General features: G+C 33.8%; 1 protein-coding gene across 2 annotated transcripts; it reads right to left on the reverse strand.

The window, feature by feature from the left end:
* Positions 1–5,896: 5,896 nt before the first annotated feature.
* On the reverse strand, positions 5,897–16,122 carry LOC18437785 (putative proline transporter 2). 2 transcript variants are annotated; one of them, XM_006847984.4, is made up of 7 exons: positions 15,850–16,122; positions 14,891–15,115; positions 13,872–13,966; positions 12,631–12,820; positions 8,394–8,518; positions 7,248–7,463; positions 5,897–6,355 (listed from the first exon to the last, which is right to left on the reverse strand). In XM_006847984.4, exons 1-7 carry the CDS (start codon positions 16,061–16,063, stop codon positions 5,972–5,974), a joined length of 1,449 nt encoding a protein of 482 aa, XP_006848047.1. In that variant the 5' UTR covers positions 16,064–16,122; the 3' UTR covers positions 5,897–5,971. The 2 variants fall into 2 exon arrangements, with proteins under 2 accessions (XP_006848047.1, XP_088729500.1); XM_088873374.1 differs by lacking the exons at positions 12,631–12,820; positions 13,872–13,966; positions 14,891–15,115; positions 15,850–16,122 and adding an exon at positions 11,909–12,214.
* Between the last annotated feature and the right edge of the window lie 2,133 nt (positions 16,123–18,255).

Genomic DNA, 18,255 nt, shown 5'->3' on the forward strand with positions numbered 1-18,255 from the left:
AACCAAAAAATTCGATCATGGATTACAAAAAAACAAAAACAATTCGATCATGGATTACAAAAAAATCGATCAAGTATTACAAAAAAATCTATCATGGATTACAAAAAAAAAAAAAAAACCGTACGGACTCGCCGATTCGGTACAGTGAATCGGCGATTCACTGTACAAAATCGTCCGGTTCTCTCTAGAACCGAACGATTTCCGATGTTTAGGCGATCCGGTCCCCTTTTCACGATTTCCGAGTCGAACCGGGCGAGTCCGGTTCGACTCGGCGTTTTTTAAAACGCTCGTTAGAGGCCCTTCAACATGGCTCCCTTCTTGTGAAAAAACAAGAGAAGAAGGGGACTGGTTATTTGGTGACGGCTTGGGAATCCCGACCCTTGCCTACCGTGTCTTAGTTGGGCTGACCCCAATTTGGCTCGACTCAAGTAATATTACACAAAATAGAAAAATAAAGTAAAAGAGATAAATATGAAGATTATGTAAATTAATAATTCAAAATCATATTATGAGAGCTACAAATCAAAATTGACATAAAAAAAGCATTTTGGAAAGATAATGGCCGGAATTATTAACCAAAAATCGATTTTTGAGATTTTCTATTTTGATTCAAAAAAATTGTTAGGCTTTTATAGATTTATGAGAAACATTTTGGGACAAATTTGAATGAATCTGGTGAAAGAATGAGAGAGAGAGGGATGATTTTTTATATTTGAGTTAGAAAAATCTTGAAATTTGGAATCTCGGTTTCTCTTATTTTTGTTTTCCACCTGAAGTGAGGTTTTGTTGAAGGGCTTAAGTATGATTAATTTGGAATAAGTTTCTAAGTGTTTTTTGTTCAAATCAAGAGAGAAATCGGAATAATGGCAGATTTGACTATTAGGATTGAAGAACATTTTTTTATGAGAAACCCTTGTTAAAATCTCAAATCAATCCAAATGAACTATTTTTTAATAAAAAATAAGGTGTTAAAAGATTGATTTTTGGAGCAGCAGTATTGGTATAATTGTCGATAAAAATATATATCAAAATCCTACTTTTTAAGCATAAATATATGGTAGCAGGCGACTCGCCTCGGGCTGAGCTGCTCAGATACGGTTTCCTCCACTTCAACTCTGCCTTTTGTTTTGCCAATGCAAACTCAATCACCCTACCCTCTGTTGCACCACAATTCATTCACCAGCATTCCATGTTTTCGGTTTTGTTAAGACTAACATTCAAACTTTCCGGCTGATAATTAACCCAATATCCAACCCACATGGACTCGACGAGTCGACTTCCATGTTTTTCAGACGACTCGCTGAGCCGAGTTGACGGCTCTTTTGAAACTCAATCGGCCCTTTTCAAGCTCTCTTACTCCTAGTCTCTTTCTACACAAGCCTTTTTGACAAAATAAATAAAAATTGGAATTGTATATGATGAGACCATTTACGATACAAGGAAGTCACAAGTATTTATATCTATTTGGTATGAAATTTTATAGCTTTAATGTTTCAGAAAGTTCAAAAAAAAAATCTTTTTTTTTTTTTCTTTTTTTTAAAAAAAAGTTTTGTGCTCGGTCAATAGAATAAATGTAGCCACTCAAATTCACATTCAATTCAATGGTTAAGATTAATTGTGACCACTTTGTATCAAAAGTAAACGATTTAATTATATATTTTTTCATAAAAAATTTTCATCTGCACGTCCCACAAACAGTGTCATCAGAACTGGACTTATATAAATCATAATTGGATCTAAAATGGTCGAGGGTCCCATCTTATTAATATTGATAAAATTGATCAATCGGATCAGTTTGATAAGATTTAAAACCAAAGAAAGTATACAAAGAGACTATTTATTTTTAGTATAAGAAGATAATAATCATTCTTGTCCGTCAGATTCCAAATCAAATGATTGTATGAGTGTCATTGACTACACTTGAAATTCAAATTTTTTTTTTTTCAAACTTTATGACACCTCAAGTCGTCCAATGTAACATATAATGGCCACAAGTGATTGTGAGTTTTTTGTAATAAAGATAAATTGTCTCATAGTATATAATCTTTTAAAAAATAAAAAATAATATAAAAATATAAAATATATTACAAAGAAATATTTCCAACTTTATTGCACAAGGCCAATGGGTTTGGCTAGTAACAATTGGTCAGACATTTATTTTGGTTGATTTTTTACCGGATTTAGTTTTCGCCACCGTGGACTATTTCCCGCATTGATCAATATTTGTTTTGGTTATATTTTATCTAACTATTTTTTTTTTTTTTGCTTTGGATTAGATCCGCGAAAACTCCCATCAGCAATTGTTTTGGTTATATTTTATCTAACTATTTTTTTTTTTTTTGCTTTTGATTAGATCCGCGAAAACTCCCATCAGCAAGACAATTTGAGCAATTACACCGGTAAGTAGACGGCATCTCGCTCTCTTCTCTCTCTCCAGGCTTCATAAAGAATCGAAATTTCCAGCACATTGCATCTCTCTCTCTAAGGTTTATATCGTCACAGGGGACTCCATATGCAAAGACCAAAATTTCTCAGCGGCTGAAATTGAATCACATTCACATATTATCATATATTGCTGTGAAAGAGTACCGATTTCTAGAAGAAATATGAGAGGAGCCATTGGTTATAAACAGGCTCCATAAACACTAGAATATCGTTTAGTTTCAAGTAATAAGACCACATTCCTTCATAAACCATTGAATTCGTTAATAACAAATTGTCCAAGGAAAAATTAATCACAATTTCCATCTCAATTAAGTATTAAAAAAACGAAAAATGCAACCTTATAATATAGAACTACGGATGCACCTAAAAAATCCATCGGAAAAGGTAGTTTTAATATTAAAAAACCCTTTGATTGATCATCTCGACATCGAGATGTATGACCATGAAAAATAAAAAGATTTTAAGTCTCAAAAATAGTACATTTTACAATATATTATCTACATTGTTTATTTTCAAGATTTTCATATGTTTATAGATCTACTTGATTTTAACTATTTTTTAAATTTAAAATTTTATAATTAGATATAAAAATAGATTTTGAGATAATCCTTAAAAACATTTTACATCAAAATTATATACCATGATAAATTTGAAGGTGCACCTTACCTCTACACCTATGGATGCATCCGTATGCCAACTTTACCCTTAAAAAAAATGGTGCGGTTTTTGTAGCGCTGAGGCTGTAAACAATCAAAGTAACGCGCAACTTCAAATAGGAGAAATGTGGTTTCAATATTGGAAATCTTTGTGATAGTCTTAAAATATATTTTCATCTTTAATTACAAACTTTAAAGTTTAAAAAATAGTGTAAATCGAGCAAATCTAAGAAAAGTTTGAAAATCTTGAAAATTGAGGGTCCAAAAATGCGCTATAAGATGCACTATTTTCAATACTTGAAATCTTTTTTTTCTCATGGTCCTGCATCTTGATGTCAAGATGATCAATTTGAGGATATTTAGGCATCAAAACAACCTCTTCTAGTGAAATTTTTGAGGTGGGCTCTAATTTGATTGTTTGAGCCTCGTCTCTACATAAACTTTTTTCTTAAAAAAAATCCGTTAATAGGGTGGAATGGAGGATTATGATTCGTATAGCCAACCTCAATTAGTTGGGAAAAAAAAAAAACCCTCATTTGTCATTCTTTATAGTCATATCTTGACTTTGAGGGATTTATTTATTTTTCCAAGAAAACCCAAATAAATCTTCAAGTTTCTAACTTGCGTATTTCTTTTTCGACTTACAGATGGGTTCGAAATTTCAAGTTATGAACCCAGTTTTCACCGAAAAGAATGACCTATGAAGTTTTGAAAAAGGGTCTTTGTATGGTTTGTTTATTTCATTTTCTTCAAAGATCATCAAGTTTTCATTGTTTCTACGTCCAAATTCATGGATTATTGGAAGTGACTTAATATATGTTTTGGGTCCTAAAACCCTACAAAATAAATGTATGAGTTACTTAAAAAAAGCTTTGATGATGATAATAACTTGTATAAATTACTCCTAACGAGATAACCAAGGCAAAATGAAAAAAAAATAAAAATAAAAAAAATATAAAAAAAGAGAGGAAGATGTCCAGTCCAATGCTACTCGTGAAATCTGAACTAGATCCCTATAAGATAACGATTTAACTTTAAATTGCTCAAATTCACCAAAACCCAACCTAAAAAAAAGTGTGAATTGAAAGAAACAGAAAAAAGAAGCACGTATAAAACCCTAATTCAAATATTGCAATATACTGCAATGAAACATAAAATTATATCGGTTTTAAAAATTAATATAATCACAAATAAGTTATTAAGCCAAAAGATTTGATGCTTCTAGGGAGCAAGCTGTCCATTTTTAACTCCCATTGAATACTCAATGATATCCCTCTTATTTTCAGAAATTTAAAAAATACTAAATGTTCATATATTATGAGCGTATCCATTTTTTTCGCTTCTTTTTTCATGTATTTAAAATTTTCCATCGATCCAAGGGCGTAGCAGTTCTTACCAAATCGGTACGGTTATAATATAGGAAACTTTTATGTACTTTTTAAATTTCAAGAAATATAAGGGATATTAATAATAATTTCCCTAAAATTTATAGGGATAAAAAAGTAATAAAATTTATTGTAATAGAAAGGGTCACATCTCCCAACCCTTTTTTAATATGATAAAATATTAGTTTTCAAAAATTGAATTGGGCTCTAGATTCTAAGTCTAAGTAGTAGTATTGGGGCTTTCAACAATTGTCTTTCAATTTTCAAAAATTGAATTAGGTTTTATCAAAGAAGTTTGTATGGTATCTCTATCCACCATAATTTTCATTTTTTATTTCAGGAAACGAATAATCTTCGAGTCCTCTTTTCAAAAACATACGAAAAGATCTATCAAGAGTCAAGTCATTAGTGAACCTTTGAGAGAGCATAGTTCAGATTCCAAGTATCCAAATCAAAATTGGCGAGTCTGAGTTGGTCAGGTGCATCAGCAAATTTTATCATGTTATATAATTTTGATATAAAATGTTATTACAATTATCTCAAAATATATTTTTATATTTAATTATAAAATTTTAAATTTCAAAGATGGTTAAAATCAAGTAGATCCATAAATATATGAAAATCTTGAAAATAGACGGTGTAGATAATATGTTGTAAAATGCACTATTTTTGAGACTTAAAATCTTTTTATTTTTCATAGTCATACATCTCGATGTCGAGATAATCAATCAAAGGGCTTTTCAACACTAAAACTACCTTTTCCGGTGGATTGTTGAGGGGCATCCATAGTCCTACATTATAAGGTAGCATCCCCATATAAACTTTTTCCTTTATACAATAGTAAAAGACGGGGAGATTCAAGCAATGATGGGGTGGGAACAACTGCAAACTGATTGGGCATGTAGGTGATTATTTTATGGGTGCGGTTTGTATAGAGCCTAGGCTCTAAACAATCACATTAGAGCCTACCTTCAAATAATGTCAATAAATGTGGTTTAAATATTGAAAATCTTTGTGACAGACTGAAAATATATTTTAACTTCAAAAATAGTGTAGATCGATAGATTTATGAAAACTTGAAATCTTGAAAATCGACCGTCAAAAAATGTGTTACACAATACACTACTTCCAAAACTTGAAATCTATCTTTTTTCATATCTATCCATCTTGATATCGAGATGATCCATTTGAAGATATTTGGGCACCAGAAAAACCTCTTCTAGTAAAATTTTTGCGGTAGGCTCAAATTTGATTGTTTAGAGCCTCGGCTCTATTTCCACTTTTCCCTTATTTTAATGCTTTAAAAACCAACTCCATTAAAGGACCACACGATTCCACCACCTCCTAGAAATAATAGAGGTCAAATGTCACCCAATAGGTCAATGCACAAGAGAGATTCCCACAACTAAATGCCAACAAATCGCTTTAATTTATGGAAAAACTTAATAGTATCATAAGAAATGAAAAAGACCTAATATACATGGCTCAGATATCAGCAAATACATGATACGTTCTCGAGTCCACAACAATGAGCCTCACTGCGGCAACGGCCGCAGCTGCAGCCAACAAACTGAACCCACACACATTAAGCCAATGCCATGCCTTTTGCAGAGAACTGAGTTTCTCCCTCTTCACCATCAAATACATGTGGTTGGCGAGCACAAAGGTTAGAGGGAAGGTGCTTAGTGCACCTGTCAGGCTCATAAAATCGCCAAGAAACGGTAGGAGAGCAGCGACAAAGGCGCTTACAGTGAGATAGCCACCTCTCACTACAACCCGGAATAAGATGCTTTGCATAGAGTATGTCTTTCCCTGTCTAGACATACCATATGTTGTATCCAAGTACTCGTACATTGGGCTTGCAAATATCTGCAGAGGAAATGGTTGGAATCTTCAATGATAAGTGTCCTAAGAGTAACAAAAATCTCCATTTTTGTTGAAAATTTCAGACAAATATCATGAGATTTTATTCTTTTTTAAAAACTAAAGGAATTTTACAAAGTATCACAAAAGTTACACTTGTCTCCAATTTATATTGAAAAATATGTCTTTAGTTTATGTGCTTTACAATGGTAAGTGTAAGTGAGTAGACCATGGAACTCTGAAGTTTAGATAAGAACCCATTCGTTTGCTACCAAAATGATGCTTAAATGTAGATAGAAGTTTATAAGAAAGGAATATATCATAAACTAACTAAAAATATATATTAGTTGACATCACCCCACATGGGGCATTCCATATTAAGGAGAAAACATCAGTTCCATTCTTCAAAAAATGACAGGAACTGCGCCCACCGAAAAATGTTTTGCATGGAAGGGTGAGGTCATGGAGAATCCAAAGTCCTTGGTACATCTTTAAAAAGTCCAAGATGTGTAGGATACTTGTTTGCAGTTTAAAAAAAGGGGGAGTTACTATCAATGGGAAACAAACAAACGCATCATGAAATGAATCTAGGGAAAGATAAGATACGCATCATGTTTACAGTGAACCCAATAAAATTGGGACCATCCACTTTCATTTCTAAAGAAGGATGGTGTAGATGAACATCCATAAAAGGACCTGCAGTTTCCTCTTCCCTCTACATCTGGAGAAGGGGTGAGGGATGCCCTGATGATCTATAGTATACTACACACTAAAGGTATGGCACATGATATACTTACTTTCCAAATGGCAAAACGATCTTAATAAGTTAGAAGCAGTAGTATTAGAGAGAGAATGTGAACAAGCAAAAATGAGAAAAAGAGAGGATGAAAAGACATACATGCAAAGCAATGACTGTTTGCAAGAAAGCGGCCACATTTGCCACCATTTTCACCCAAACAGGGCCAGTCACGCTGTTAAGGAGATAGGATGAAGTTGAGGATCCATACGCCCAATACCCAACAAATGTAACTGCATATAGTGGGAGCACACCAGCTGTGAACTGAAAGGCGAGGGCTTTCTGCATATTCTTTACAACTGGTGGCTTCACAGTTGCCTGACAAAATCCATCGTAGAATAAGATCACAACAAATCAAGAAAACAATCCTTTAGGTGCTATCAGTAAATTTCTAATCATTATGGTTCGTCAGATGATGTCTAGAAATTACCTTCTTTCCCTTGCTGCATCAATGGTATTGCTCAAATCTTAAGAAATCCCTCTCCCTCTCTCTCTCTCTCACACACACACACACACACACATACACAGTCCTCACCCCCTTTTCTAAATAAAACTTAAAATAACTATGGTATCTTTAATGCCAAACATGAATGCTAAGATAAAATCCAAATGAGAGGTTCTATCATTATCATTATCAGAGCCTTCTCCCAACTATTTGGGGTGGGCGGAACCCCGGTCCGCCATTCTGCTCTATCAAGGGGCATACCCTCAGTGAGGTCATAAGTCCCCATATCTTTTTTCATTACTTTCAGCCAAGTCTTTTTGGCCTTTACCCTTTTTCAGCCTTACACTTGAACCAACTCGCACCTCCTAACATGTGCTATGCTGGGTCTGGGCTGTATATGGCTAGCCACCTAATACTACTTTATCTCATCTTATAACCTATTGAAGATACACCTAAGTTCTTCTGAATGTATTCATTTCGTATCTATCCCTTCTTATCTTGCCACTCATCCATCTTAACATTCTCATCTCAACTACACTCATCCCATGGGTATGTTGTTTTTTGACTGCTCAACATTCCACCTCATAAATCAAAGCCGGTTTCACAATTGTCCTATAAAACTTTCCTTTCAGCTTCATTGATATGTGGCAATCATAGAAAACTCTTATTGCACATTTCCACTTCGCCCACTCAGCTCTAAAGCTAAATGAGAGGTTCGATGCAAAAGAAAAAAAGAATAGCTGCATTGAGAACAACCTCTTCTTTTCTGTATGGGAATATGGAATGCCCAAAGAGCTATTTACCTGTATCTCAGGTAGCATCCCTGTATTGTAAGCAAAAACAAGACTCGCTGTGGCACCAATGGAGGTGAATACTTTGCTTGTTGAAGTTCCTGGAATGCTGTAATCCCTTGAAGGGCTCCTTATTCCTACATTGATCAAGGGACACATAAACCATGATACATAAGTCAAATATCACACAATAAAGTTAATGGTACTGTTCTTTTATATGACAACTATTTGTATATAAAAACATATTTTCCTAGTAGTGTTACTAAGCTTTTTTCATGCAATGTGAGAAACAACAAATATTTTCATAGAAACAACAAACTATTACGATGCATTATCATATAAACGTTTACTAGGGTGCATAATAACATTTTGTTTTTCCATGCATAGGGAAATTTGAGAAAGTAGTAAAATCAACAATAAATTATGTCAAACACTAGCAATAATTAGGAAATCCTAGGGCTTCCTCCACACCTCAAGCTAGAGTTCCAAAAGCCTAAGCTTTTATTTCTCTTTCAATTTTTTTTTTAAAAATCATGTGTATAGAGCCTAGGCTCTAAACAATCAAATTACAGCCTACCTTCAAATAGTGTCGAGAAATGTGGTTTTGATACTGAAAAATCTTTGTGATTAAAATATATTTTCATCTTTATTTATAAAGTTTAAAGCTTAAAAAATACTGTATATCGACAGATCTATGAAAAATTGATACTCGTGAAAATTGACGGTCAAAAAATGCGTTACAAAATACAGTATTTTCAAAACTTGAAATCCATTTTTTTCTCATGTCCATGCATCTTGATCTCGAGATGATCAATTTGAGGATATTTGGGCATCAAAACAACCTCTTCTAGTGAATTTTTTAGATAGGCTCTAATTTGATTGTTTATATCTATATAAACTTTTCCCTTACTTTATTGTTCAAAGACATTAGTTATCCATACAAAGAATAAAATGACCGAAAAGAACTAACTTAGAAATAAAATTTGTAATGACATTTTTCCCCTATGAGCAATAACCTGTCAACAGTACTCGTGAATAGCAACCAGTGAATACCAAAAAAATAAAAACAAAACCCTAGAATCCCTAAAATACTTAAAAACCCAAACAATAAACTCTAAAATTAAAATCAAAATACACATCCTTTGAAACTGAATAAAAATATGAATAATTTTATCCTACATCATTCTCCCCTGGTGAAAAAACTTGTGCTCGAGTTTTGAAGTGTGTTAAGATGAATTTAGCATCAAAACCACCTTCTTCAACCTTCTTCTTTATTAGGTCAAATATTATTCGTGGTAAAAAGAAATCCTCAACAAACAAATCCTGGTATATATTTTAAGGAATTAATACAAACTTATCAAATTTGGCTATCCCTGAACTTGCATTGAAAATTGTGTAAAAAACTTCAAGCTCAATTTTCTGGCTTTTAGAGGCTTTCTCCACATTTATTTCATTACACTCTGAATCCAGGGCTTGTGGTTTATGAGTCAACCACACTTCTGCTGCGCTATTCTTATTCCAATGCCCTAAATTTCTCAAGTGCTCCACCTCTTCGATATCTTTGACATCATCATTTTTTTCTTCGTCTTCACCCACAACAATTTTTTCTTTATTATAGATTGGATATCCTACAAGATTTTGTTCTTTATTTGACCATACATCAAATATTAGAGGTGAATCTCGACCTACAACTTGCTAATTATTTATACCACCTCTTGTAAAATAAAAAGTTTCATGCTTCAAATTGAAAACCTTAGAGTGATGTTCTCGACATCTAGGTACTCTAGTGCTTTCCCTTTCATGTGGAGCTCCGAGATGAAAAGGGTGGTACTCGATATCATCTTGGGCGAGAAGATCACTGCCATGCCCATGAATGATACTTGTAAACTATTGAGTCAGCTGCTGAATTTGTCTTTTAAGTTCTTCAATATCTTCATCTTTGGGATCACAAAGTGGATCTACAAAAAAAACCCTCCCACGACCCCCTTCTCACTGGCATGGCTCAATAAAAACACAAACTCTAGGCAAATAATCACAAAAAAACACGCTGAAATTAGCAAGTTCTAGGCAGATTTGGAAAAAAATGGCTCAAAATCAGCAAACTTTAGACTTAGCTGTAGTTTTCCAGCTTTGTTGTTCAAGAAACCCTGAGCTCTGATACCACTTGATGTAGGGAAATTTGAGAAAACAATAAAATCCGCAAGAAAACAAGCCAAACACAACCAATAACTAGGAGAAACCTCGGGTTTCCTTGCACCCCAAGCTAAGGTTCCAAAAATCTAAGTTTATAAGGTTCCAAAAATCTAAGTTTTTCTTTCTCTTTCAATTTCTAAAAATCATGTGGAATGACCACGCAAGGGCCCAAAGAACCTCTTAAATAATGTTTATTTAATTGTTCAAGGACATTAGATGACCATAAAAAGAATAAAATGACCCCAAAGTCCTAACTTAATCATAGAATTTGTAATGACATATTTACCCCTGAGAACATTAACCCATGAACGATACTTCTGAATAGTAACCAGTGAATAGTAAATAAAAAATAAAAAGAAAAACCCTAGAATCCATAAAAAGACTTAAAAACACTAAAAAAAACCCTAAAGCTAAAATCAAAATACACATCCTTTGAAGTTGAATAAAAATAGAAATAAGAATAATTTTATCCCGCATCAAATACAACAAAACAAGGGAAAGTATAATAATCTGAGAGCCATAAGTAATGGCAACATCACCGATCAATGAAATGGACACTGCTGAAGAGACAGGGATCTGCTAGAACAGCACATGACCCAGTGCTATGTCACAATCTTTCACCATCACCATCCATCATTTTATTGGATGGTGATGACTCCAATTGTACATGGTTCTCCATAGTCCGTTAAATTTGATTGCACTTCCATTAAAGAAACAAGTTATGTGCTCTATGATTAGCGCTGGTGCCATATTGGGAAGTGCAAAGAATACCCTAAAAAACTCCAAATTTGGCCTTAGCTATTATTTACATTTACCATTTTAACAGCATCAGCAGTGAAATCGCTCATCATTACAGAAAGGCTACTGATAAAAATATATCAACTAAATCATGGCTTTATTGAGAAAGGGAATTAAATTATCACAAGAATAAGGTGCTGCTGACATATTGTTAAAGAATTCAACTTCTCAGAAAAAACGTCTTTCCATTGAAGGACAGAAAATTTTCAATTCTAAGATGCTCTGGGGACTGCCTTTAAATTTAAGATGACCATAGCACAAAGAGATCCCCTTCCTCAATGTCCCTATAAAGTCAACCATATCCCAGAGGGAAAGTACACCACAATCCAGTGGCCTGTGGAAAACTATAACCCATTGGGGGGATCAACCTCCAATGAAGTGATGGACGGCTATGGACATAGAGTGGAACCCACCAAAACATGTATGAACCTGGTAGTGGGCAAACAATTCTTTTCTGATAATACTGATAGTCAGCAAAAAAGTTACACGGAAACGAAATAAAAACATGTAGAAGAAATATCCTGCGGTACAATAACCTGATGCCCCTGAACTTCTCACTAAAGCCTGTGAAATGTTTGAATCTATCTTAATATTGCGTACATAGCCTCCTTGCAATTCTACTCTTCCTCCCTCCAAATCCCCAAAGAAGCTGCAATAGGAGTTTACAAGGATTTGGCCTCTAACAGTGAAGGGGGTGCATAGATTATATTTCATGTAAAGTTTTGAGAAAGTTCTCAGAAATTTAAAAGATGTGCAAGGGAGAAAATAATACAACTGAGCAGTCAGTATACCGAGATTCCTGGAAGATAGCAACACAGTCTAAAGCCCTTGACAAGAGCAAGAGAAAAATATCAGGATAGTACCTCGAACGGAAGCATAGATCATGGGTATGGTCCAAAAACTTGAAATATCAGGATAGTACTTGGCCTAATCAAATCTCTTTAAATGACTATTTTATAACAGGTTATTTTATCTTCCTGCCCACAATTAATTGGTATTTATTCCAAACAATGTATGAGGGGTAAGGTCGACAATTTACATAATCGATGTTTCCAGGTACTATCTTGATATATTGTGTTTCTGGACCACCTGCACAATCTATGCAGGTGTTGAAAGTAACGTCATGGTATTTTCCAAATAATATTTTGGGAACAGAACGGTAAAGCTATTTGACCAGGGTTCTAGTTTTAAGCATTCTAAGAAATTAGGGGCTGTGTAAAGAGAGGAAATATTAGATGTCAGAAGGAGAAGCAAATACCATCTTTAAGAGACAACACAAAACCTATTACAATGTATACAAGGCCGAAGAATGTTGAAAATCCAAGCCACACCCGCAAAGCAGATAAATGAGGAGTTGCAAAGGCAAACATAGCACATACAACTCCAGCAATTATAATACAGTATGGAAGCTTTAAAGCATGATCATCCCTGAATAAAACATATATCGCCTGCAAATGGAGTAAGAATATTAGGAAAAAGAATATCTTCTCTCTTTGGGGTAAAAAGATCATCTTTTTATTGAAAATAGAAAGGAGACTATCATGCTACAACACTTCTTGTTAACATTTTGTTTTCTTTAGTACTCTAAGTTCAAACACACACACACACACTTCAAACTAATATATGCCAACGTCACGATTGCTTTTCCAAGATAAAGATAAAGATCTGGTGCAGTTGTGTGCAGATTGGTTCACTGGCCAATCCCCAGTAGAAAATCAGGTCAAATTGAACCCTTGTAATTTGAAAAATCAAAGGTGCAGCTATTACAAGGTTAGAGATTAGAATGTTTTGAGCACGGTAGGAATCGTGCTTTTGGTATGACAAGCAACCAACAGTTTTGAGCAAGATTTGGGAAATGTATAAGTTTTGTTTTTTGCTACATTTAATGGTGGCCATTTGAACATACCAGATATCTCATGTTACATAATTGAGCTGCCAGAGTGCATTTTATGATTAAACACAGTTATGTACTCGGTACTCCCAATGAGGATCTGCCCAAAAATCAACCTATAAGTTTTCCTTAGTGGCAGCCCAGCTCCTTGTCATTTATAAAATATATTTAACAATTAGGTCTATGCATGAAGTAAGATTTTGTAATTTTTTTCTTTTCGTATGATTTTTATTGCCAGTAGAAAGCAAAGAAAAGAAAGTTGGTCTATGCATCAAGATTCTGAGGATAATGATTAAATATATTGAACAGTAAACAAATGCCACATAAATTTATCACATGTATTAGCCAAATATTTCATGCCTCCTGATCACAGGTAATCTGCTGAAGAAATATTATACGCACATTTTGTTTATTCCAAAACGCTCAATACGGAGTAAATTTTTTGCTTGTCCCTTGTGAACATAAAAAGAAAATCATGAGATAATTCGTTTCTGTTAGATATGTCATGATAAATCCATCTGCTTTCTTTACCTGAATGTTAAAACACAAATACATCTGATAAAGACAATATTACGCATATAAAGCATAATTGGATAATGGAGTTGTACCTTCAAAGCTTGCCCAGCCAATATGATGTATCCAGTGTTAATCATAAAGAGGTTTACATATTGCAAGGCCCATGTAAGAGAATACATCTTCCTACCTGCAACATAGAGGTATCACAATATTAGTGAACCTTGCCTAGCTCTCCAGAGTCTAGAGAATCGGCAAACAAAGACTTTATCAGCTGATGCATATATTTGAGGATTCGGGTTTAAGAGAGCTACGCTTGACAAAAGACAAAAGAGAGACAGAAAAGCACTTCTTGTCCTAAATATGGAGAGAGAGAGAGTAGATAGTAGTAGAAAAAGAAGAATATCATGAAATGGAATACATCTGAACAAACGCCCACGAGATGGAAACTCAATAAATATGACATTTTCTTTGTGTAGGAGGCAAATTATCATAGAAGAGTATTAAAATATGATAAACTATAGGCATCCCTTCAATCATATGATCTTTTTTTTTTTGATAAAGCATATGATCTTCTTGTATGAAGAATCCATCATATCATAGGCCCCAAAAACATAAGTAAATTTCATTAAATGTTCTGCTTCATGGTCATAATTTTCATTCCATCGAATGAAGATAATTATACTAGTTACCTGCACTTAGCCCTATAATTACACTAGCCATCTGCATCTAATCAAATAAAATGATAGTGCAATTTAATATTACAGCTGAATAAATTGCCTCAGAAAATAAGACTAAACAAGATGAGCTGAAATTCTTAAAGCAATTCAATGATCTTCCTACAAACATAGAAAGAAATAATGGAAGAAAAGCAAGACGCATCCCAAACATGCAACACAATTATCTATCTCATTAATCACTTCTACAGTCAGTGACTCGATTGTAATCGCACAGACACAACTAAGGACATAATAATGAGAAAAAAGATTATGATGGATAAGTAACACTACCAAAGAGGTCCAACCATTTTTTCTCTGTTTTTTTTTTGGAGAAAAAAAGAATTGCAGAGGTTTTACACAATATTCAAATGATACGATGGAAAAAATTGGTTTACCATAAATATGGCCTGCGAGGTCCCTATATCTAATGTGCCTTTTTCCCCCAACTTCATGAAGCTTGGCAAGAAGAGAATTGGCATATAGCGATATGGCAGCGGCGGCAATTAACCCAATTGTGCCAGCAAACCAACCTAAATAAACCATAATTGTGCCAGAATATCCCAAAACGTATGCACTGTTAACCCCAGTTGTAAGAACAAACGCAACTTGATACCAAGGATCTGCAAAAAAGGAAAGATGAAAAATTCATCGTAAAAACCAATAAGTTTCTCTCCTAAAGTAGTATAAACAATAACAACAAATTAAGAACACACCGGCCCATTGTAATGACAGAAGGGGGGGAAAGAAAGATCAGTAGAAAACTTTAAAGACTAGAGATTAAGGCACTACTCGATTAAAGGATTCTTCATAAAATGGAAAAAGTAAATAAATAAATATTTCTCTAAAAAAATCAAATATATAGAGAAATCGGAAACACTAAAAAGAAAAACAGAGGAAACCAACAAAATAGTAGCAATCGTCACTCCAGTACTCCACACAGGCCAGCAAGCTCAATAAATAAACAGATAGATAGCAATAAAAATTGTAAATAAGAAAACATAAAAACAGAAAATAAATAACTAGAAATTCAAAAATAAGAAATAAAAAATATACTTAAGAACCGGCATTTATAAGAAACTTATAAAATAACAAAAACAAAGTAAATAAAAGGAAAAAAGAATAACAAGTTACTGAAGCACACCAGAACTTCATTTCATCAGATATCGGCATAAAATGAAAAAATAAAGAGAAAATTTGCAAAATAAATCAATAGCAACGAGTCAACGACTGCTTAATCCCATAACAAAACATATAATTTGAATAAAACATAATGAATAAATAAATAAATAGAACAAAACTCCTCGAAAAAATGAAAAATGGATAAGAAATACATTAAAACATTACAAATACTTACCATGGCTGATCTGGTGAGCCGTCTCTTCTTGAACTTTGAGGTCAAATTCATCGCCAATGGGCTTTTTTGGACTCTCTTCAAGACCAGCCATGGAATCGGCCAGTAAGGAAGACGACTCGCAAGAAGCAATGTCCACTCGGTCCTCTCTCAATGAATCGATTCTAAGGGTTTTAGTATTTGTGAGAAGTATGTTGCTATCAAAGGGCCGGACCATTGCCCATTAAAATCTGATACAGAGCTCGATTTTCGCTGCTAGTTTCCTTATAAATAGAGATTTATCAAATGAAAACTTTGAGGAGAGAGAGAGAGAGAGAGAGGACATGCGAGAGCACGAATCAGAATCTTCAATGTGCTTACGGGAATGTGTGCACCATGATTGTAGAGAGAGAGATAAGCAGTTTTAGAGAGAGAGAGAGAGAAGCAATTTTAGAGAATAAAGACGCAAGCGATTTTAGAGAGAGAGGAACTTTAGAGAGAGAGCGCACTACGTTTTAGAGAGAGAGAGGGTGCGAGGCGTTGATTGGATGGCGTGCATTAATTTGAAGAGGGCAAATGGAGTAAAATTTGATGAAGTTGAAGGCAATACGCCATCGAAATAGAATATGTATCTGTCCGGTGTTGGAATTGTGTGTGCAAAAAATGACTAAACTAACCTTTGTCGGTGGTTGTTTTCTAATTTACTCTTTCTATTTTGACTGGGAACAACTTATTTCGATAAATCCTGTTTACTAATTGGCGCCAAACATTTTACTACTCCCACCCAAAAAACTGGTGGTGATACTAATCTCTCTCATAATTTGATTTGTTACCACCAAAATTTTATGAGAATTTAATTCTATTTTTCACGTTAGGGAGATTTTTTTAAATATTAACACAAAATTTCTATTAATAAAAAGGAAAATATCCCTTCGTCCTCTTATTTTTCACTTTGGAGAGTTAAAAATTGACAATAAAAAGATATTTTCTTTGATCAAAAGCCAAAAACTGTTTAAGGGCCCAAGTGAAATTTTATCTTGAAGTTTTCAACAACATTTGCCCATATGGAAAGGGATTCCGCCCAATTTGGTAGAATGATTCTAAGTAGGATTTGTGGATATATGCTTTCAATAGTAGTGGTATAGCGACTCCTCCCAATTTGGGAGAATAATAATGAGTAGCATTATTTTATTTTTAATTTTTTTTTATATTTGCTTTTGTGAAGGAATGGGCTTATTCATCATCATTATCAATAGAACTTTTTGTGTCAAGAGCCATGCATTTAGTGGGGTTATAAGTCGTATCTTTTCTCGTTAGTTCCGTACATATCTTTTGGATTGACCTCTGGTCATTTTTATCTTTGTTTTAATCAACTTGTATTTTTTAATAGATGTTGTATTAAGTATGCATTGTACATGCACTGACCACCTACGTCTACTTTTTTTCATCGTCCATTTGAGTCACACCTAAGTTCTTTCAAGTGAATTCATTTCAAATTTTATTACTTTTTTGTCTTGTTTTTCATCCATCTCAACATCATTGTCTCAGCTAGACATATCTTATAGATATGTTATTTCTTGACGGCTAAACATTATGCCTCTTAAAAACAAAATTGGTCTCATATTTGTCCAATAAAACTTTACCTTTAGTTTCATTGATTAGCAATTCATGTTAACAATACTATATCTTAAGTTCGATTCATATTGTTAATGACTTAGAAAAACAAGAAAACATACAAGGGTAGAGATATGAAATAGATTTTGAAATTCGATTCATACTGCAAAACTACTCAAAAAAAGGGAAAAAATAGTAATATGGGGAGAGATATAGATGTACATTTCATTTGTGGAAAATCTCTCACACAAACTTATTTTCTCTATTTCATAATTCATAAATTATATTTTCCATTTTTTTTGGGGCTTTTCCTTTTTTCAAGTTGGTTTCCTATCCTTCAAATAATGAAGAAAGTAAGGGCACATTTCGTTCGCATAAAAATAATTTAGGATAAATATTTTCACATGAAAAAAATTTGTATGGTTAGATGTGACAATATTTTTACATCAATTACCTACCAATTGGTGTAAAAAGATGCACTCGGACCAAATAATCTGATAATATTCTCACACCTGGCCACATCAAGGGATTTTTTAGTGAAAATATTTTCCAAAACAAATATGACGTGTGTAAGAGCCCTCCCGATTTCGGTATCACTCAACAGTGACCACCATTCTTTTAAGTGGGGCATACAATAAATCACAGGCTCCTATAATCAAAATGAAACCCATTTATCCAAAATTCACAAGTTCATGGGATTAAGCATCATGGTCCCCTTTTGGACGTTAACTTGCACTCCTTTTCCTGTAAACTATGGGTTCGATCAAGCATACAATGGCGTATAATGTAGAAGCGAGGTGTACCCCAAAAAATTCA

This window comes from Amborella trichopoda, chromosome 8 (genome assembly GCF_054954075.1).
Source record: "Amborella trichopoda isolate Santa Cruz 75 chromosome 8, AtrichopodaSantaCruz75HAP2 v2.0, whole genome shotgun sequence".
In the NCBI taxonomy this organism is placed as follows: Eukaryota; Viridiplantae; Streptophyta; class Magnoliopsida; order Amborellales; family Amborellaceae; genus Amborella; species Amborella trichopoda.